General features: G+C 36.3%; 1 protein-coding gene across 6 annotated transcripts in view; it reads right to left on the minus strand.

Annotated features, from left to right (window-relative positions):
• Positions 1-23,853, minus strand: part of drp2 (dystrophin related protein 2) — a 178,700-nt gene that overhangs the window by 45,017 nt on the left and 109,830 nt on the right. For all 6 annotated transcript variants that reach the window (XM_051127562.1, XM_051127561.1, XM_051127560.1 and 3 more), the window contains 7 exons: positions 21,652-21,772; positions 20,167-20,435; positions 10,955-11,101; positions 8,747-8,825; positions 5,723-5,783; positions 2,084-2,145; positions 1,535-1,609 (listed from right to left, as the gene is read on the minus strand). In XM_051127562.1, coding sequence (XP_050983519.1) covers positions 1,535-1,609; positions 2,084-2,145; positions 5,723-5,783; positions 8,747-8,825; positions 10,955-11,101; positions 20,167-20,435; positions 21,652-21,772 — 814 coding nt within the window. The remainder of the gene's footprint in view (positions 1-1,534; positions 1,610-2,083; positions 2,146-5,722; positions 5,784-8,746; positions 8,826-10,954; positions 11,102-20,166; positions 20,436-21,651; positions 21,773-23,853) is intronic.

The raw sequence follows: 23,853 nt of genomic DNA on the forward strand, positions 1-23,853 counted from the left end.
TCTTCGCTTCACCTCTTCACCTCTCAAGCTCTGTCAGCTTGGATGGGGGCTGGCAGACATTTTCAGGTTTCTTCATAAATATTTGATTATGTTTAAGCCAAAGCTCTGTCTGGGCCACTCAAGGACATTCACAGAGTTGTCTATAAGCCACCCCATTCTAAGTGGGTTTTCATGTGTCTGCACTGAGGAGAGGATTGAGTTGGCCATACTGCCATAAAGACCGGATTGGTGGAGTGTTGCAGTGATGTTTGTCCTTCTGTAAGTTTCTTCCACCTGCATATATTATCTTGGAGCTCAACTAGAGTGACCATCAGCTTCTTGGTCACCAGTATAACCAAACCCTTTCTCCATCAATTGCTCAGTTTGGACAGGAGGCCAGCTCTGGGAAGAGTCTTAGATGTTCCAAGCCTCTTCCATTATAGATAATGGAGGCTACATGCTTCTGTGAACCTTTAATGCAGCAGAATTTTTTTTTCTGAATTCTTCCCTAGATCTGCATCTTGATGCAAGCCTGTTTTTGAGTTCTACAGGCAGTTATTTTGACCTCGTGGCTCAGCTGTTAGACCTTTTTCTGAGAGGTGTGTACCAGTTTAACTCCACTCAAAGTGTAATAACATCTACAAGCGATATGAGCACTCCTGAACTAAATTTCAAGTGTCCCCCAAGTGTATGAGTACTTATGCAATGGAATCATTTCAGTTTTTTTTATTTCTAATAAATTTGCAGTTGTTACAATGGTGTCATTATGGTGTATGGAGTGTAGACTGATGTGGAAAAAAAGTCATTTAAAGCAGTTCAACATAAGGCTGCAACATAAAAAGTTAAAAAAATTAAGGGGTATGAATACTTTCGCAATGCATTGTAGGTGTGTGTTTATCTTGAGATGCTACAATACATTTTAGTAAAAGCTGAAAATAAACATTTTACTTGACTATTTGATTAATCCATCTTATCAGAAAGGGAAAAAGGCACCAGTTTTATAGAATGACCCATCAGGTTCAAAGCTCTCCACAGAGGAGCCAAACAGATGAACATTCAGGGGTAGCTGTGTGTTCTGAGGAAATAAAATCTTTTGCTGGCAACACATAAATCACAAATATTTCATTGTGTTTTCAGTGCCATATTATTTTTTGAAGGGATCCTGAAAGTGTAAAACCAACCTACATGGACACATTTATATTTATATTATGTGCACAGTGGAGAGGCGGAAGGAAAGAAGCGAACTGCCACTGAGAGAAAGCTCCTGTCTGGACAGTGGCAGATAAACCTCCACCCACAAAGCGTGTCGCAGGGGGAACAGTGGTTAATTCCTCATGCAGACTTCTTAATTACCTCCCCCGAAGAAGTACAATCACACCAATTATTAGGCTTAATTAAGCTGCATAAAAATCACTGGGCTTTAATGAAAAAGACCGATCAGAGGCGCGCAGCAGGGCCGGCCCTGTATGTGAAATTCGTGAAAAATCAATGACTTGCGCTCAAAGAGCAGTAGAGGGAAAAGGGCAAACCAGTGTGGGTGCTTCTTTTTACATACATCTTAAAGCCTTCTGCACATGCCTCAGCTTCATGGCCGTCCGGTATGCAGAGAACTTGATATTGTTCAGGTCCGCTGTGAGAGAGCAGCAGGGGAGATAGAAGAGGAAAAAGAGAGAATATCATTCATGAGGAGAGAAAAAAGCAGCAAAGGAATAGCTGAGCTCTGACATAAGCAATCAGAGAGACAGGAAGCAATGTGTCACTTCAGTAGGGTTGAGCGGTTTATGCTCATGCCGTGCCGTAGTGTTTAGACAATGTCGCATGAGATTAACAAACACAGTGAACGACCTCTAATCATTATTAATTAGAAGTTGGCAAAGCAATCGTAAGGTTGGCCCAGCTGCCCCGGGTTAACGAGAGAGCTGTCGACATCTCTGGGGTGGGATAAAATATTAGGTTATAATGAGAGGTCCAGGTAAAGAAATTGAGCTCAGTGTGAGACCATCTTTGAGTTTGCGTGTGGGGAACCACACTATGGTTCCCCAGTGGGAAGTCGACACATAGAAGATATATAAGAGCGGAGTTTAATTGTGTTTAATTGCCTCACCCAGAGCTTGGTATAATTCAGTCATCTTTGGATGGTCCCAGCAGGTTGTCTGAGCCTGATGGCTATAAAAGAGGAAAGGAAAAGAGCTAAGTAAGAGCAGAGTAGCGAAGCCAAAAATAGAAAACCACAGGCAGAAGAGGGAGAACACACGTGAGAGAAACAAGACTAGTTTACCCAAAAATGAAAATTCTGTCATTATTTACTCATTCTTTCATTATTTATTACCCTCATTCTGCTCTAAATCCATATGACTTTGTTTCTTCTATGCAACACAAATGCAAATTTTAATAATTACGGATGGAACAATTTCCCTCTGCTGCAGCTTTTTGCATATTCAAATTGTGCAAATGGTTACGACGCACACAGGAACGGCTTTTCACCTTTTGCGACAGAACAAAAAACCCATTTTGGATTTGGATGGGTGAAAGGGTGCATAAATGATGTCTGAATATAAATTTTTAAGCAAACTACCACTTTAAGTACACTGTAAAAATGTTTTTATACAAAACCATACAGTTTGTAAAGCAGTAACATACCGTGAAAAACTGTTGGTTTAAAGGGACAGTTCACCCAAAAATGAAAATTCTGTCATTACTTACTCACCACATGTCATTTCATAACCCATAAGACCTTTGTTCATCTTCGGAATGCAAATTAAGATATTTTTAATGAAATCCGAGAGCTTTTGGATTCTGCAAAGACAGATATGCTACTGACACGTTCAAGGCCTAGAAATGTAGTAAGGACATTGTTAAAATAGTCGTTCGACCTTAATTTTATGAAGCTACGAAAAGCTACAAGAATTGTGTTCTGAAGATGAATAAAGGTCTTACGGATTTTGAATGGTATGAGGGTGAGTAATTAATTTTCACTTTTGGGTGAACTATCCCTTTAAAGGAGAACTCCACTTCCAGAACAACAATTTACAAATAATTTACTCACCCCCTTGTCATCCAAGATGTTCATGTCTTTCTGTCTTCAGATATAAAGAAATTATGGTTTTTGAGAAAAAGCATTTCAGGATTTTTCTTCATATAATGGACTTAATTGGTGCCCTGATTTTGAACTTCCAAAATGTAGTTTAAATGCAGCTTCAAAGGTCTCTAAACGACCCCAGCCGAGGAAGAAGGGTCTTATCTAGCGAAACAAGAACGCACATCCCAGAACCTGTGCTACACAAGCTTTTGTGCTTAAAAAGTATACAAATGTTTATTTTCCAAAAAAAAAAATGACAGATCGTTTCACTAGACAAGACCCTTCTTCCTCAGCTGGGATCGTTTAGAGCCCTTTGAAGCTGTTTTTAAATTACATTTTGGAAGTTCATAATCGGGGCACCAATCAAATCCATTATATGAAGAAAAATCCTTTCCTCAAAAACCATAATTTCTTCACGACTGAAGACAGAAAGACATGAACATCTTGGATGACAAAGGGGTGAGTAAATTATTTGTGAATTGTTGTTCTGGAAGTGGACTTCTCCTTCAACATCACACTATACGTGATTTTACTGTAAAATAGTCAAATTTGTCTTTGCAAGTAAAACACTACAAATTGCTGTATAATTTACAGTGGAAAACAGCTGTATTGTCTTTGTGTGTATGACCCTGTGCACTGTAACTGTATATTGAGTACTGTTCATGTTTTATGCAAAAGCCTCTTATAATGAACTCTAATTCATTATGTGGGTTGTTATTTTACCACCTGCAATAATAAAGCACTTAAAAATAGATTTTATGATAAAATGCTTTTGACAATTCAAGTAGATTTAGATAGTTCAAGTACATTTGTATATTAACATTATATCACTTAATTAAATACAAGTTGTAAAATATACAAGCACCAATATTCCATCCCGTAAATCTGAAACATTGCCACAGTATAGAGAGAGAGAGAGAGTACTCACAATCACAATAATCTTTAACAAAGATCTCAAAGCCAAGTGCTTATATCCACAAGGACTGTCTTGATGACATTCAAAAAAAAAAGCTCATGGCTACACAGCTTGAATTCAAATCTGACAAAAGCATGTACAGTAAGAGCGTCTCCACAAAGCCAATACATGTGTGCTGCATTCTTTACTGCAACAACAACCTGCACCAGCAGCCATAAAACTATCAGAGGATAATCATAGAGTCAAATAAATAAGTGAGGGGGTCAACTCTGAAAAGGACAGTTTTCCAGCTGTTCACTCACATCATTACCTGCGTTATCATTTGCATTGACTGGTCAATGATATGTAAACCATCAGTTGCATAATTTTCATTCTGTTGCTTAACCATCATGACATAATTTCCCCACCACTTCAGAGATTAGTCACATGACACTTCATTGCATTTAAAACATTAATAAATACTATAATATTTTATAAATAATATGGAGTAGACATAACAGTTACATCACTTGCACCTGTGCACGCATTGTGGTGGCTGAAAAACATTGGTAACAAGTGGAGAGAAATGTGAAAAATCCACAGAATGAGAGATTAAATTTGTTGTGGTTTTGGGTGTCAGAATCAGAATGCAAATCATTTTTATAGAATACTGTCATCAAAAACGACATTTAAACATTTAAATGGACAGACTAATGGATGAAACATGCTATGATTACTCTACTTTTAAAGCATATTTTTAATTTAAACAATAGGTCTACATAATATTCACATATGCAGTTTATAAGAGAAAATATTATATTAGCCCTACAGTTACAGCATGAAATACTATAGAAACATTTTACATTTACGTATTTTATTTCACAATTCTAACTTTTTTCTCACAAATGCAAATTTATATCCCATATATCGGACTTTATAACTCGATTTAACTCAACAACAGCAAGATGTGAGGGAAAAAAGCCAGAAGTGCTCCAGAAGAACCAGAAGAACTCAAATTTACCTTTTTTATGTTTTTATTCCATGGTTCCCATAACCTGCCATTTGGAAACTGTAATTTTCTGCCACCAGATAGGCTCCGCCCACAAAAAACATCATCACTGTTTGCCAACACTGAATTGGTCTATACAATTATTTATAATACTATTATTTACATACTATTATACTGCTTTTTTAAAAATAGTTGTTTTATATTTTCATTTTTCATTTTTATTTTTATTTTAGTCATTTTATTATGTATTTGTGTCATTTCCATATCTTTTAATTTAATTACAGTTTTAGTAATTTTAGTACTTCAACATAGACACTTATAGCTGTTTATTGCAGTTAGCTGCCAAAGCAACATTAATAATTTAAGTTTAAGCTTTTTATCTAATATTTATATTTTATTACACTTTATTTCAATTACCAAAAACTTCTAGTTGCAGGCATTCTAACAGCAATCTCTGAAAGTATTACAGACCTTCCTTCTCTTGAGTGAGGATGCCAACCTCTGCACTTCCCACACAACTCTGTTGTGACATCTATAAACTCAAATCACTAAAACCGCACAAGGCCGTGTGACAAAAGCAACGCCACAGTTGAAATCTTGTTTTCTTTTTAGATCAGAGTGCAATAATCTTCTGCACCAAGGATCAGTAATTGAGTTTGCTCTCTATACCTGATAATCTGACATGCCCATCCTGCAGTTTTACACTGTCTCTCTCGTTACTGACGCTCATAGACTGCTGATTCTTTACGGCTGGACTTACTTGATGTAGTATGGCACTTTGTTGGGGGATATGGCACGTTCCCAAGGAATCTGCACTGAGCCTGGAGTGACAAAGAAAGAAAGAGGGCAATATCAATCAGACAGACATGTCGAGCATGAAAAGCTATTCTGAAAATCTCAAACAGCACTACTCAAGGTCCTTCAACCATACTGCTTCCACATGGAGAGGATATTAAACAACAGCACCTCAAAAGTGTTCAGAATAGTAGAAAGCTTTTTTGTGAGTGGAGCTTTGCAAACCTCTTTATACAGAACCCCTAAGGTCAAACACTGCTGTGCTGTGAGATACAAATAGTGAAAACTGAGAACTGTATAGTAATTGAGGTTATTCTGGACTTTGTTTAGGGGGCTTAAGCATTCCTGTCTTCCTCCTCAGTTCTTTTTACAATCTGAAAAGGGGTTTCAGCATCCTTAAAATTCTCATTTTATGTAATGTTTCATTAAGTATTATCCTTCCCTCCAGTCAGCGATGGACCAAGGGGTAAATGAGAGGACCTCCACCACACATAATTTTCATAACTACACTATACTTTTTTTATTTCTCTTTCAGTCAAGCAATATTTAATCTTGCTAAAACGACAAATAACCCCTTTGAGCCTAACAGACTAACAGGCTAACTAAACTAACATAATGCACTTGGTTTTTGTTTTTGCTAATGTTATCTGGTTCTTATTGTACCTGTAGTTTTAGACTCTATACTGCCATCTATAACCCTGGATGTATGAACTTTGTTTACTAATTGCTTCACAACTAAGTTTGTTTTGTTTTGTTTTACTGACTTGACTTGACTATGTTTTATTTGTTTCATACTACATGCATCCACTAAGAAAATTCCTGGATCCAACCACAATTTTTATGCATTGTTGGTGGTTTACACTGATAGTAATAAATACTGGTACTAGCAAAACAGATGTTTCTAGAATACTTAGCCACCTTATACTTCAACGCGGAACTAAGCCTATGGACGATACTTCCGGTGCATTAGGCACTATAGGGAAATAACAAAAAGAAGAATAATGTGCAGTAAACTGTAAAACTTCCAGATAGCGGTGCAGATAGCATTGTGGGCAGCACGCCGACATACAGCGCCGTTGCGCTACAGGCATCCCGAGTTTGAATCCCGGCTCGAGGACCTTTCCCAATCCCGTCCCCTTCTCTCTCTCCCACTTCACTTCCTGTCAGCTATGATCTGTCCTATCTTAATAAAGCCAAAAATAAATCTTAAAAAAAAAAAACTCCCAGATAAGATGTCTGATAAAGATTTATGCTTCAGTAGATGCTTCATCTGGAAAGCATCTACTGTTTACAAACATCTGACAGACACATTCTAAATTATACACATCTTAAAGACATCTAATAAACGTTTATTTGACATCCAGAAAAGGTTTTACATCTCTTTTGACTGATATTTCTCAATACTGATTTTATCTACTTGTGTGTAAAAATTGTTTTAATAAGTAAAAAAGGAAGCCTTGTTCACAACTGAGGGTCAAACCTAACCCCAGGCCGAGTCCAATTTTTTCCAAATGAGTCTATAATAAAACCAAGACAATAGCCCCGTTCACACAGTGATACCAGTAAACTGCCGTAAAAATACTGGATTGACTTTACCGTTACATAAATGTGCTGTTCGAACAGGCAATGATGTTCCGTCTTTTTACCGGTAAAGCACCATTCACACATCACTTTCAAAATACCAGTAAATTCTGTGACATCATTACCCAGAAATGACCTCTAAACAGCTTTGCCTCCCGATGTGTTGAGTTTGTAAACATTAAGGGGTAAACACAGTCAGTGTTTTTGATACTGTTTTCATTTTCATGTCAAATGTCCAAATTTATTAAGCTGATTTTGACCCAGAGACATCATATTAGACGACTTCAAACTGAAATTCACAGCACGCGGTAAATGCGCCATCTGAATCAGAATAATATGGGTTATCTCGTTCTGCGGTCACACAGAGCACATTACCTATAATTTAATGCCAAGTTCTGTCATGAAACGCTAGATGGCACAGGCTGATAGGTCCCTAATACTAACTGATATATTCACAGTGTCAAACTACTTGCCACAAGCTGATTGGTTTATGTTGCATTCGCAGCCAATGAGCTTGTGGCTGTATATTAAATGGCTGGTTAGTAATCACTAGAGCATTTTGCAGCACACATTCAGAGTTCCTCTGAAACCCTCCACCTCCCCAGCTCCACCTGTATATAGATCTGCTATGGGTTATTTTATATCCTATTTGTGCAGCAGCAGTATGTCTTAAATACTCACAGTGGTGTATCAGTTTATGTATTGTCAGTAGCAAGTTCCTGTACTTGCTTTGCAGCAGCAGAAGCAATAATCTACAATTCAACGGCATAGCAGATCTATTCCGCCAAGACCAAACACATTAACATTGTCAGATCCATTACTATACTAAAATCTTTGGACAGTTGTCAATGATAGAACAATAGAACTGGTAATGTTACAACTTCTCATACCAGTATATTGCCAGAATGAATTTTCAAGTATTTTTGAAAAGGTCCTGTTCACACATGACCTCCTAATGCTAATTAACCAGTAATTTACCAGTAAGGACTGTATGTGTGAAAGCAGCTAATGAAAATATGGTCTTGGACTTGGACTCGAGACCAACCCTCGAATCGGAACTCGAGTACTACAACACTTCTTGGAATGCCACTTGAAACGGCCATTCCCTCTGTTCTCATTTAGCGATGCAATTTAGTACTGATTTGTAGTGATTTAGAGAGCCAGAAAAGTTTGGACAACTTCTAAATGAGGCTAACTGTGTAGCAGGCACTGCCTTTGTCCTGCAATGTTAGACCAGGCAGTGAGTGACAGAGAGAATGAATAAAGTCACAGCCCACTCTGCCCACTTAAACACAGTCCTGCCAACCCCTCTCTTCTAAGTTCCATCAGCCCACCCCCCTCTCTCTGTGCTCAGCATCACACACTCCAGTAGAAGACTCTACAGTTTCAAATGAGTTAGCACACTTACTGGAAAGGAAGTGCTGTGATCCAGGGCCAAAATCTCTGTGGGCATCTTGCAACTGTTTTAGACGTTCTTCAATAGACCCCTTAAGTGGAAAAAGAGAAACAGTCAGACTGAGGAATTAGATACTTTACACACTAAATCAAAATTATCTGATGTTGTAATGGAATAGTTTATACAAAAAACTGAATATCTCATGGGTTTGTAACACCAAGTGACAATGTTAACCTTTGGGTGTTGTTACAAATGGACCAGTGTACCGGTCTGCTGCCCCCGTTCAGTTTTTGAAGAATACATACTGATAAACAGTGACTGAGATAAACATTTAGAAAAGTCCGTGTGGTAATGAGGGAAGTGGTGATGGTGTTTCACAGGAAGTTTGCCAAGAGTAATCCGCGTCTGTCGTTGTCGCCACCAACTAGACATCTCTGGGGATGGTGGACTTCCTAATTCTGAGTTATTTACAATGTAAATCATTTAGAACACTGACATATACAAAGGCCAACAAATTTACCCACACAAGAAGTATTTTCTTCCCTCAATCTCTTCCTCTCTGTATTCTGTCAGTTTCTGTGATGCATTTCAAGGACAACCAACAATGCTGTGGCATAATAGAAAGATAATACTGCCCTGTGTATAAGCATACATCTCTGTTAATCAATGTAGCTATTGAGCCACTAATTGTCTTGTTAGATAAACATCAACCGTGTCAATTTAACAAGTTCATTTAGCACAATTAACTATTGAAAAAATACAATACCCTTCAAATGACGGGGGTCGGTAAGACTTTTTTAAAATAGGAATGAACACTTTTATTCAGCAAGGACATATTAAACTCATTAAAAGTGACAAAAAAATGAAAAAATATGAAAAAAAATGTTCTTGTGTTTGAGTTTGAGTAACAAGTCGGCATATTAGAATGACTACTTAAGAATCACGGAAACCACACGAAAAATTCAGCTTTGAATTACATCTTTAAAAAAAGATTGTGTATTAATTTACACTACCAGTCAAAAGTTTTTGAACTCTCTTCTGCTCACCAAGCCTGCATTTATTTGATCTAAAGTACAGGAAAAACTGTAAAATTTTGAAATATTTTTATATATTTAAAACTGTTTTCTATTTTAACATATTTTAAAATATAATTTATTCCTGTGACCAAAGCTAAATTTTAAACATTACTCCAGTCTTCAGTGTCACATGATCCTTCAGAAATCATTCTAATATGCGGATTTGCTCTAGAATTTTTTTTTATTATCATAATTTTAACATAATACTAATAATAAGGTTTTTTGAGCAGAAAATCAGAATATTAGAATGATTTCTGAAGGATCATGTGAATGGAGTAATAAAGCTAAAAATTCAGCTTTGAAATCACAGGAATAAATTACATTTAAAATATATTCAAATAAAAAGCAGTTATTTTAAATAGTAAACATATTTCAAAATTTTACTGTTTTTGCTATACTCTATATCAAATAAGTGCAGGCTTGGTGAGCGGAAAATATTTCTTAATAAAACCATTAAAGTCTTACTGTTCAAAAACTTTTGACTGGTAGCATATACTGATATCATATAGTGTACATTTATTGTAAATTTGTGATTTAAATGACAGCCCTAACAAACATGAAAATTTGAGCATTGAAACCCAAGGATTCATCAACAGAGCATTTCTTGTGACATTCATATTACAAAGACAAAGAGACATCCTCACACAGACTTGTGCTGTTGTCTTCTGTCACATAAGGTCACACACAATCTGCTGCAGATATGCATTTCATAGTCATTTTTCGATAACTGGATTTACACACTCCCTCCCGCCACCCAAGTATACTTCTCATTCTTCCTGCATCTCTTTCTGGCTCTCTTAAGCTGATCCCACACATAAAAAAAACAGATGCAATCGAAACACTCAATTTCATTTTACATCTCCTCTTTTTTCTCATCGCAAAGGCCTTTGTTTTCCCATGAGCATGTAGACAAAAGGCACTCCCCGTGACCGATGATAATGAAGCCATCACCGCTCTCAGCCAGGCAGGACCGGCATATTATTTTCCATCTCCTAAGCTCCATTTTTCAAAGTGTATATGCACTAACTTAGTTGGCTAGAGCCATTACTGGCAATAGTGACCGCTGTACTGCATGATCTCCATAGTGGTCCATTAGTGATGGTGGGCAGGTAAGGATGAGATAAGGAGGGTGTGAATTCACTACCTGCAGAAGTTTCCATCTGTTGTTGAGGTGCTCCAGAGCTCTGGCGTTCTCCATGGACAAGTGCACATCAGATATGGCCAGCTGGTGGGCCAGGTCATTTATGTGCTTCATTCCTTCCTTCACCTGGGTCAGCTCATCTTTAAACAGCTACAAAAGAAAGTGAAAAAAGATGGATGAGCAACACCACACAATCTTTTCACTTAAATTAAAAAAAGGTTTACCAAGTGTTACGATTATGCCTGCTCTGATTTAAAGCAATAAAAAGTCCTGATATTGAGGATGGCCATAGGGTGGATATTTTAATATTGAAAGTGATCTTTTGATCCATTCACAGCCTACACTTGTCCATTTTCATTTCATCTGCCACCGCTGCTTGCTTTCTTCCTCACACATTGAGGTGCCACACTGGGCATAAGTGCAAGAGAGACTCAATCTGTCGATAGCAGAGAGTGAAACTGCACTAAATGTGAGTGTGTAAGTGTGAAAAGACTCAATGTGTGTGACTGCAAACTGGTGGCAAGAGAATTTTAAAATGCAGGGAGAAATATTTTTGTAAGTGAAAAGTTGAACTGAAACACCCTACCATTTAAAAGTTGGATTTGACACACCAAGGCTGCATTTATTTGATCAAAAATACAGTAAATACAGTAAGATTGTGAAATATTATTAGAATTTAAAATAACTGTTTTCTGTTTTAATAAACACTAAAATATAATTTATTACTGTAGTGGCAAAGCCAATTTTTCAGCAGCTATTACTCCAGTCTTCAGTGTCTACATGATTCTTCAGACATCATTCTAATGTGAAGAAATGATGCTCAAGAAACATTTTAATGTTGAAAACAGTTTGTTGAAACTGGGATGCATTTTTTTTCAAGATTCTTTGATGAAAAGAAAGTTACAATTTTAAATATAATGTATTTACTATCACTTTTGATCAACTGAACGTATCCTTGCTGAATACAAAAAATATATATATTTCTTAAAAAAAAAAATGTTTTAAATGTTTTTATTTTTTCATGAAAAGGGGAAATGATGTGGTGCCTATATTTTCTGTTCAATTGCATTTTTTCAGTTAAAAAAATGGTTTAAATAAAAAAGATGCCATATATGTGACCCTGGACCACAAAACCAGTCATAAGGGTCAATTTTTCAAAATTGAGATTAATACATCATCTGAAAGCTGAATAAATAAGCTTTTTATTGATGTATGGTTTGTTATAATAGGAAAATATTCGGCCGAAATACAATTATTTGAATATCTGGAATCTGAGGGTGCAAAAAAATCTAAATATTGAGAAAACTGCCTTTAAAGTTGTCCAAATGAAGTTCTTAACAATGCATATTACTAATCAAAAATTAAGTTTTAATAGATTTACAGTAGGAAATTTACAAAATATTTCATGGAACATGATCTTTACTTAATTTCCTAATGATTTTTGGCATAAAATAAAAATCAATAATTTTTTTGGCTATTGCTACAAATATACCCCAGCGACTTAAGACTGGTTTTGTGGTCCAGGGTCACATATATGAAATGCCTCTCCCATGTATGGACCCACTTTAACTTGAAACTAAAAAAGGTTACTTATTTGTCATTTTTCTGTTATTCAAAGTGCCAAAATATCATGTGTTGCGACCGTCCGGCCATAACTGTTGTTTTAGAAAACATCTTTGAAATTGCCTTAAATTTATTCAGATTAATTTTCAGCACTCTTTGCTGATGTCCATTTTATGAAATATCATGTGGTGCGACCATCAAGAAACTACCATTTTTGGACATTTATGTTGAAATCGATTCAAAGATAGGACTTTTGCATCATATAACAACTTTCCAGTGACCCATGGAAGCATCATGCAGGTTTGTAGCTCTTCGGTATGACCTCAAAAAACAATGAATATTAAGTTATTTTTTACAAGTATTTATTTTTATTATAAATTTCAGAGTGGCCTTTTGTGGGAAGCTAGCTTGTTTTGTTTAGGTGGCCAATTCTGTGCTTGTAAACTTTGACTGAATTTGAAAATATCATGTGGTGCGAGCAAATATCATGTGGTGTGACCACTGCAGAGCATTTTCCATTATAGATATGTGTCCCAGATTTTTGTGCTTTTATATTCAATTGATGGTTTATATACATAAAATACTTTATTTTAGTATCATTTGGAATAGATTTGTATGCAATTTGGGTAATTTCAGATGGTATATGTCTAATCTTTGTACAATATGAGAAAAAATGCAAAAAAATAAAATAAATCAAATTATTTAGACAATATAATTTTAGCTTGTCAATTATGCATCTATTAGTAATTTATTATTAATAACTATTTTAATCTACTTTACCAGATTCCACTGACAAGCAAAGTAAAATTAATGCTCGTCATAGGCAATTTGTTAATTCTGACCCTGCAGTCAAGTGCAAACCCCATTTGTCATTTTCTACTGTAAGAAAGATGTTCATGCTGTCATCTCAGAAACGGAGCCAGCAACTTCCTGCTACTGACCCTTTGCAAAGACCTGCCCCCCTTAGTTAATGTTACTACGTCCAACAAACACAGAGCTGGTTACTTTCAAAATAAAGTCTACGTGTTCAAATTTTGTCTTTTTTAAAAGAAATTCTAACAACAAATACCGTTTTGTAGCTCTTTAATGTGCCTGACAGATCATTGTAGTGCCTCAGTTCAAGCGGCACATGAACTGATCATCTCTTCATCTTCAGTAGTTATAGGACAAAATAAACATGAATGAACATCAGAAGGTTTCTTGTTTTAACCATGAAAAGATGTCAATACACACCATTTTTAAATTTTAAGTCCACCAACTTTAATCTACTCTCCTGTCCGGTTTGTCTGTCGAACAAACGCCGTATTTGGTGTTATGATTGGTCAGATAGTAATGTTAATCAAACTCCTGGCAAAGGGTCATTTAAGCATCCAAGATTGGACAAAGTTCAGGGGCTAAAGAAATGCCCGTAGGTAATGCCCTGTGCTGCACTTTTCACATGTCTCTTTAAATAGATTTTTAATGATATAAGGCCTTTGCGTCATTTGGAGCGACCACTCATCACGTGGCGCGACCAGTAACTGTATTAAATTAAAAATAAAATATCTAATTTCTGTGGTTGAAATATATATCACTGCTACAGTATGCTTAATGTTTTTTTTAAACATTTTTATCAGTTTTACGCAGTTTACAGAAAAAAATAAGTACTACATTTAAGGATGCAACTCTGAAATTACAAAAAAAAAGATTAGATCATTTTTTACAAAAACTCAAAATAAATGCAAATATTTTTTTCTAAACACTTAAATTACTGAGGACATCTAAAAAAAATGTTAAGCATGTTAAAGAAATGAATTAATTTTAATATAAATCATGGTTGCACCACATGACATTTTGTAAGGCTATAGCTAATTCATCAAAGAAAACACTAAAATCATTTATTTTTTAAATTTTTATATAGGAATTTATATGTACACAACATTCTTAATATATGAACAATTACAACCGATATTATTATTTTTTTGTATTTTAAAATTGGCCTGTCAAATACATCAATTACCCATAAATAAATAGAAAAATTCCAGATTTTCAATGAGGTCTCTGAGTTTTGAACCTCAGAAGGACAGTAGGAGCCTTGATCTTATGGCCTGTTCATACACATGACATGCAGCCAGGAAAACGAATGAGAAACTGTAAGTCTGCAAGACCTGCCATGTGCTTGCCAGTTCTGACAGCAGGGGAAACATTGATAAATGCTCCACCTCCTGTCAGAGCATAACATGAACATGTCAGTTCACCAACTCCGGCTTCAGCCTGAATTAAAAACGCAACATATTGCATCATGGTACAGCTCTAGGCAGACAATCTAGTTAATTATTTAATTACACAGTTGCACATGTACTGTACTATGCTGTGCTGTTCACAAAAAGGCACATTACATCACAAAAACAAATTGGTTTGCATTAATAGAGAAACAGAAACATCATTTCCACACATAGGGAAGCCTTTCGGGACCCTGACGGCAGAACAGAAACTCTGACTCACTGATGCACAAGGTAGTACTGTAAATAGATACCTACACTGTTCCATATCTATAATAACTCTGCTTATCTCCACGGGAACAACCATGATCATATCGTCAATAAAAAGACCTCCTACTGTAGCAGCTGTAGGAGTCTGGGTCTGTACATCATCACTGGTGAACTGCGAAGGGAAAACATTAGGGAGATATGCTTCGGAATAGCATGGTGGATTACAGGATAACATATTCAGATGCCTCATCTTTCAGTCCTTTTATTGTTGCGACACTAAGCTCTCTGTTTGATCATAGTCAAATGACTGAGCACAGTATCTTAAGGGCAAAACTAATAGCAGCATATAGCTGAGTGAGCTGTACTATTATCAGAAAACCATAAAACACACAGGCTGGAAACCGTACAGAGGAGGTCCAGAAAGTAAATGGCGGTCAAGATATAAAAACGCCACTGGACGGATTATGGCTGCCATTTGCTTTCTGGATCTCCCTTGATACAGTACACTGTAATGAACTGTTAGGATGGCTTAAAGGATAACTGGCAAACACCTGCCCAACCTCCAGTACCCTTCCTACCTAGGACACAGCCTATATTCTGTTCTGCCCTCAGGCAGATGCTACAGATTGCTGTGCCCTAGAACTTCCAGCCACAAATACAATTTTTCTACAAGCTATTTCCATCTTGAAGAGCTAGCATACCCACTATTCTACCTGTTTTTGTAGTTCAGTGTTCTTATGTTTTTTTATGCCATATCTTATCAAATGCACTTTATCATTCTTTGCTTGGTTTGAACAGCAGCTATTATATTATCATTAGGGATGTAAGATATAAGGTACACAGATGTCACGGTTCGGTACGTACCTCAGTTCGGGGGTCACGGTTCCATACGATTTCGGTACAACAGAAACAAAAAAACAAATCTACTATGCTAGATTTCTTTTTCATTTATTTTAAACAGACAGTAGTACAAAGTACATGTGAAAATACTAAATATTATATCAAATTATAATGTCATATATAGGCTATAAAATCTGCAGTACATATATACCTACAAGGAATAAATACATTACATATATTTAATTTAGTTAATTGTTAGACAAAGGGAAAAAAACAGTGCGACACGTAACATAGCCTATATTGGCTGAATTTCAGTTCAGTTTTGTGACAGAAAGGAAACTCAAATGGCAGAAAGCGACATCCTATTTGTTTTTTGTTTAAGTTGATTTTGCTGGTATGAGGAAAGTTGACGTAATCATGGCAGCGTGCACATACACACAAAACAGTTCCAAGCTTCTAGCACTGCTAACTTGACAGCGCAGTTGGTACTTCATCAAAATAAAATACAGTGAAGCAAACATCACCGTTGTGTCACCATTAGAAAGCGACTGAAGTACAAAGTCTATAATTTACAAAATAAATAATAGTTTAGCATTTGGATACATTGTAAATCTGAAAATATTATGGAATATTTAGATTTGTGCCGAATGAGAAAGGTAGGATATAAGAGCACCAAGGTAAGAGTAAAGAGTTGAGTTCGCACGCCTTTAAAATAACGTTATACTCCTTTGTCAGCGAGAGACGCGTTCAGAATCAGCAAATGATCACTGTCTAGTGGGCTTGTTTTCAAATGCGCAACTCACTGCATTCGCTGTTCTTCTGCTGGCGGTTATCAAATGGCATTGCATTACTGTGGGCACCTCCTTCTGCCTGTATTCATTGTAAAGCCTCATGCACCAAACTGAGATGCCTGTACCGTGACCGTTCGGTACGAATACATGTATTGTTACACCCCTAATAATCATTGCTGTTAATAGTGTTCACTGTTTGTTTGAATATGTTATCAACTAACTGCATGAAATTTACTGTACCTTTTACTAGGGCTGTCCTCGACTAAAGATTTTTCTGGTCGACTAGTAGTCGTTCATTTTAAGCATTAGTCGACTATTAGTCACACGTTTATTAATAAACCATATCATTCATAATAATGAGCCTTTAATTTAAGTAGACATTTCACTCTCTATAGATATATTTTTCATGTCTGTAAGACAAGTGTACACAGAGTTCCGGAGTTTCACACTTATGTTTACAGAGACAGAGATGGCAGAAAGCACATTTGCTTTAATTATTTTACAAAAGCACAATGTTTCGTTGTTATTCTGAGTGCACACCAATAAACGTAGAGTCTTTACAGATTTGAAAGATGTATTACTTTTATCTGTATGACCAAGAATGACAAAATATTTTAAGAGCAAGTGACCGCATCAGCGCCTCCATCTGTCGTGCAGTAAGCACGATACTATTCGGCTTCCACACTCCGCACACACACTTGAATAGCGCACAATTTCTTCTAGGTTAACATTATATTGAGTGACTGTGTAAAGTTGCTACTACATACATCTTTCACATAAAAAGCCATATTTGGGGTTGATAAATGATAGGCGAGCGTTTGGATGCCCTGTATGATTTATTACCACATAAATAAGTCGTTAACGATCTGTCCGTCACGGACTGCGTGACTTCGCCACTTCCTGTGGATTTACTTTTTTTTGTGACTAATAACATTTTTGGTTGACCAATCCTCTTCCGGTCAATTCTTTGATGAATGAAATGTTAAAAAGTACAGTATTTATTTAAAATAGAAATCTTTTGTAACAGTATACACTGCTGTTCAGAGTTTGGGGTCAGTAAATTTTTGATTTCTTTCTTTGTTTAAAGGAAATTAATACTTTAATTCAGCAAGGATGTGTTAAAATGATAAAAAGTGATAGTAAAGACTTTATTGTTAGAAAAGATTTACATTTGTTCTTTTTAACTTTTTATTCGTCAAAGAATCCTGAAAAAAAGTATCACAGGTTCCAAAACAATATTAAGCAGCACAACTGTTTCCAACATTGATTATAAATCAGCATATTAGAATATATTCTGAAGGATTATGTGACACTGAACACTGGAGTAATGGCTAATGTAAACTCAGCTTTGTGTCACAGAAAATAAATTATATTTTGAAGTAATTAAAATAGAATTATTATTAAAATATTTCAATTTTTTTTTTTTTTTTTTAAGTATGTAGAGCTCCAAACAACCATAAAAAAAAATATTTTTTTGTGTTTTGTTTGCAAATGTTTTGGTGATTAAGGCTCATTCTGATTTGAAATAAATATCAAATAAATAAATAATCGAATAAATAAATAACATTTAATTAAAAACATATAAAAACATTTGCTAAAATTTAATAAATATAAACAAAATAATAAATTAATTACACTGTAAAAATAAAATTGTAATGTCACTCTTTCAAAGAGAGCAAAAACAAAAAGCAAAAACTTTCAAAACTGAAAAAATAATAATCCCCCCCCAAAACCCCAGCAATCTGTTTGATTCAAACACCATCACATCAGGAGCAAATCACATCTCGCATTCAAAGTACATTTAATTTAAAGTCTGAAAAATCACTTGCTTAAAACCCTACAGCGAAATGAAGTGAGAGAAAAAGTAAAAGAGCTTCTATGTCATTAATGAACTGTGCCCTGTGGAGAGTCTCATTACAATCTGTCTGAAAATCTTAGAATTAGTAATTGAGCAAGCTGTGAGGTCCACTAACAAATGAGAAAATATCTAAAGTCAATCAGAATGTCTCACATAATCCATCAACATCTGGCCATAACAATACATTTACATAAACATAAACGCATACTGAACCTCTTCATCTTTATCTATTTAAGCAGCATATCTAGACATAAGTTGGATATATAGATAACAGGGTCTTGGCAGCCAGCCATGCAAAAGCCAAATCAAGTCACTTTTTCACTTCTTAAACATGCCTAGCAGTGCAAGATGTAATATTGCAGTTTGGGTGTTTTTTATTTGCTACTACCAAAATAGATTTAATTTAATGGAGAAGTCTACTTCCAAAACAAAGATTCACATATAATGTACTCACCCCCTTGTCTTTCAAGATTTTCATGTCTTTCTTTCTTCAGTCGTAAAGAAATTATGTTTTTTGAGGAAAACATTTCAGCATTTTTCTCCATATAACGGACTGGTATGGTGCCCTGATTTTGAACTTCCAAAATGCAGTTTAAATGCGGCTTCAAATGATCCCAGATGCGGTTGTAAATGATCCCAGGCGACAAAGAAGGGTCTAATCTAGCGAAGCGATCAGTTATTTTCATTAAAAAAATACAATTTAAATACTTTTTAATCTCAAACGCTCATCTTGTCTTGCTCTCCCTGAACTCTGGTTCAAGACAGTTAGGGGATGTCGGAAAATTCCAATCGTATTTTGTCCCTCAACTTCAAAACTCATATTAAAATCATCCTACATCGCTGCAGAAGTACTGACCCAGTCTTTGCAAAGTGAACAAACAAAGAAGATCAAACACCCTTAACAAAAAAGGTAAAACAGCGATATAGGACGATTTCAAAGTTGAGGGAGAACATGAGATGGGAGTTTTTTAACATACCCTAACTGTCATGAACCGGAACAAAAACAGTCCAGGCAGAGTAAGACAAGACGAGCGTTTGCCATTAAAAAGTATATAAATTGTATTATTTTTATTAAAATAACCAAACGTTACACTAGATAAGACCCTTCTTTATTGGCTGGGATCGTTTACAACCGCATTTGGGATCATTTGAACTGCATTTTGGAAGTTCAAAATCGGGGCACCATATCAGTCCATTATATGGAGAAAAAACCTGAAATCTTTTCCTCAAAAAACATAATTTCTTTATGACTTAAGAAAGAAAGACATGAACATCTTGGATGACAACGGGGTGAGTAAATTATTTGTGAATTGTTGTTCTGAAAGTGGAGCTCTCTTTTAATGAACAGTGGTTACAACAATACTGTTGCAATGATGTCTGTACGTAAGTGTAGAAGTCTGCCTACTCACATCTATCAACCACTGTGCCTATACTATGTTTATTAACTTTGACAGTTCAGTGTGGCTTAAAGAAACTAAGTAAAATAATTGGTACACGTACATGCAGGTGACTTTACAGAATTTCCTGTCATGCAGTGAGACAGATCATATGAAGCATGACTAAAATAACCCTGACATTTCTACTCAAAACGTCACATATGCAGGAAGACTCAAATATATACATGTATTTTTTGCTCTTCTATGCATTTGTCTGCATTAATCACTTGTGATCAGTTCACCGAAGACGTATTACCTTGGTAGCGTCTATATGGTCCTGGAGCGAATCGATAAACAGGTCTCCCACTGGCTCCCAGGCGTCCCTCACTCCCTCAGCCTGCTCCAGAGCCACAGCCAGCTCCTCCATGGCAGCCTGGATCTGCAGCAGCCTCTCCAGGGTTCGCTCCATGTGCCGGTGTCGGTCCACGCAGCGCGCCGTCAACTTCTCCCACAGGTCACTGGCCACGTTGGCCTGCTTCCACACGGAGCGACTTACATTCAGCATTCGCCGTCGAGGAGAGACTTCTATGACGGAGAGGAGGGAAACAATAGGGAGTAACAGAGAGAATATGAGCCAACAGAGTGAAAACAACAGCACTGATCTCTCCATTATTAATTGCTCCATATGACACAAACACACTCATGATGACATGTGGATGCAGAATTGGGTTGATGGCCTATATGTGAGGAGGCAAATTCTCATCAGGCATTGTAATTTCTAAGCACCTGTGCTGGGTTAATGTGGGTTATAATATGGACATAACAGAGCTGCCTGTCAATATCAAGGTATTCATTTGCATATTTTTATGCAGTTTTCGAATACTACATTGAAAAAGATGAATGGAAACACTAAGATGCAAATAATTTTGCACCAATTTGCACCAAGATGCAATACATTTTGTCTAATTTTCCAGTTAAAATATCTATAAAGAAATTAAGGTTTTTGAGGAAAACATTCCAGGATTTTTCTCCATAAAGTGGACTTCAGTGAGAATCAAGGGGTTGAAGGTCCGAACTGCAGTTTCTGCACAGCTTCAAAGGACTCTACACAATCCCATTCAAGAAATAAGTGTCTTATCTAGCGAAACGATTGGTCATTTTCAAAAAAAATAAAAATGTATATACTATTTAACCACAAATGCTCGTCTTGCACTAGCTGTGCATTCACGACTTCAACGTTGTCACGTTGGAAAGGTCACGCGTGACGTACGTGGAAGTACCAGCTTAGTGTTTAAAGTGGTTTTAAGTGGTCAAAAAGAACATCCATTTTATTTTATTTTTTATTTGACTAATCATTTCGCTAGACAAGACCTTTATTCCTTGGCTGGGATCATGTAGAGCCCTTTGAAGCTGCACTGAAACTGCAATTTGGATCTTCAACCCCTTGACCCCCAATGAAGTCCACTATATGAAGAGAAATCCTGCAATGTTTTCCTTAAAAACCTTAATTTCTTTTTGACTGAAGAAAGAAAGACATGAACATCTTCGATGACATCTGGGGTGAGTAAATTATAAAGAAATTTTAATTAATCCTTTAAACTTCAATGGAAGATTAAACTGAATAGAAACATTGCTAGCAGCAGCTGACTGGTGCAGGACCCTTGTTGTTTCTGAGCCAATCACCTTAGCCCTAAATATCATGTGACTAATTATTCAGGCGCCAGAGGACCACAATGTCATGACGCTTAGTTAAATGTATCAGAACGGTTCATTATCCAATTTTCATCACTAGGGAACAAACCTTTGCCATCAGGCAACGTCTCCTCGGGCTCCTGGAATGGGTGCTGTGCCAGGAAGGTCTGAGCCGATTCCAACACAGAGTAGATGTAAGGCCCTCTGGATTTGACATCTTCCATAAAAGCCTGCACACAACAACATATGTTTACTAGTACGTCACGCTGACATGATCAAACATCACAGCACAAAAATAAACATGAAAGCAGCCTCACTGACACATAAAAAGTAGCTCACAAACACTGTGTTGGAGACCCACAACATCCATCAAACCCTGAGGTGTCAATCTACTGAAATAAACCTGCTTTTCCAGCTTTACCTGAGTAGATATTGACAGATTAGGATTGTTCACCCTAGTGCTGGGCGGTTTGACCAAAAATCTGTATTACGGTTTTTCATCAAAATACATGAAACAGTTGCAGAATATGTTACATATAGCATGAGCAGTTTTTGATGTAAATTAGACTATAATTTTAAAATTTAAAGCAAAAACAGAACAGTCCGACCTCATAACTGCATGAAACAAAAACAGCAGATGGACTGAATAAGAATGAAAATTCACTTTCTGACAGCAGGTGGCGCTTATGTAACAGCAGCGATACAGCTTTTTTTTGGTTACAGATGTAAACAAAGCAGCGGAGTGCTTAAAATATTACTTTAATATGCATATACGAAGGAAAGAAGAAAAAATACCATCTAAACTTTTTAGACAGTCAGTTCCTCTCAGATACACATTCATATAAACCCTCAATATTTAGGATTTTCTTCCTATTTTTTTTTCAAGCATTGAAAAAGAGCTTGATTTGCCTGCTACAGTATTTTCTTCTCTTTCCATTCATCTTCAGCGTCTCTGTCTTCTTTTAACGGCTGTTTACAGTTGGTATATTTGCCTAGTTAAAGAATTAGTTGTGTGTTATTAATAGTTACAAAAGTTCTCCAACCAATAGTGAGAAGCTTATGCCGTCGACAGGGATCTTTTCTCAATTGACCATTCGCAAACAGCTTGATTGACAGGCGATCTGACCAATCATAACGCCAAATCCACCATTCTGTCCGACAAACAAATTAGACAGGACAGTAGATTAACTTCGGTGGACTTAAACTTGAAAAATTGTGTGTATTGACGTCTTTCTGCGGTTGAAATAAAATACGTTCTGATGTTCATTCATGTTTTGACAAAATTACAAAATTTTAAAGCTTTCATACCAAAAGTAACCTGCTCTGAATTAACCTGTATGTCAGCATGTTGGCAGTTTCCTTTTTTGCTCCACGATGTATTTTTCACTGTGTGAGAACATTATGTTTACTGTGAAAGCGGCATTGTTTGTCATAGAAACAGTATCTAAGGAGGGCAGGTTTTCTGTGAACATGCAAAAGCCACGTGCACCAGTATGCCGATTTTTTAAAAATTCATACCGTGTGCGTAATCAAACTGGTTTTCCATCTGAACTGGTATATCACCCAGAACTAGTACACCCAAAAATGGAAATCCTGACATTTATACCTCATCTTGTTTCAAACCTGTATGAATTTCTTATGTCCATATAATTGAAGGAATTTTACCTGTTTGCACCCACACAATGGAGGTCAATATTGGACCCAATTGAGACATCATATTCTGTTTTCCACAAAAGTCTGAAAATCATACAGATTTGGAACAACACTGAGTAAAGTATTTCAGATTTCTTTTAGTCTTTGCTAAATGCCTTTTTTTAACATCTAGTGTTCAACAGAAATCAATTTAGGTTCCTAGTGTACCGACGTGCAGCTCAAACCAGACTTGAACTACAATGTATATCAATCATGGAGTAAATTCCCTACTTCTAGGCACCACCTACAGTTTTTCCTCTAATCCCTTATAGTAACTAAGGCGACAGCTTCATTCATTCTAAATCTCAAGGGACTATTACCCCCTCTTTTAAAATCATTTATTTGGATGATCCAACAGTTCAATCCTCTTATAGCATAAAGAGATTACTATTTATTTTATCTCCCATTTTACCCACAGGAAATACCCAGTGTTATGTTATTATGCCGATTATGGATATTCATAAAGATGGCTGTGCAATTGCATTTGGAGTCAACCCCAGTAACATGCTCCATGTCCTTGAAACCTTTACCCACCTATTTGCAAATTCAGTTAGCGACCAAGAAACTGTAAACTGAAATCAAACACTCAAAAGTAGAAATGTACTGCTGGGCTGCTGGA

This window comes from Labeo rohita, chromosome 14 (genome assembly GCF_022985175.1).
Source record: "Labeo rohita strain BAU-BD-2019 chromosome 14, IGBB_LRoh.1.0, whole genome shotgun sequence".
Taxonomy (NCBI): domain Eukaryota; kingdom Metazoa; phylum Chordata; class Actinopteri; order Cypriniformes; family Cyprinidae; genus Labeo; species Labeo rohita.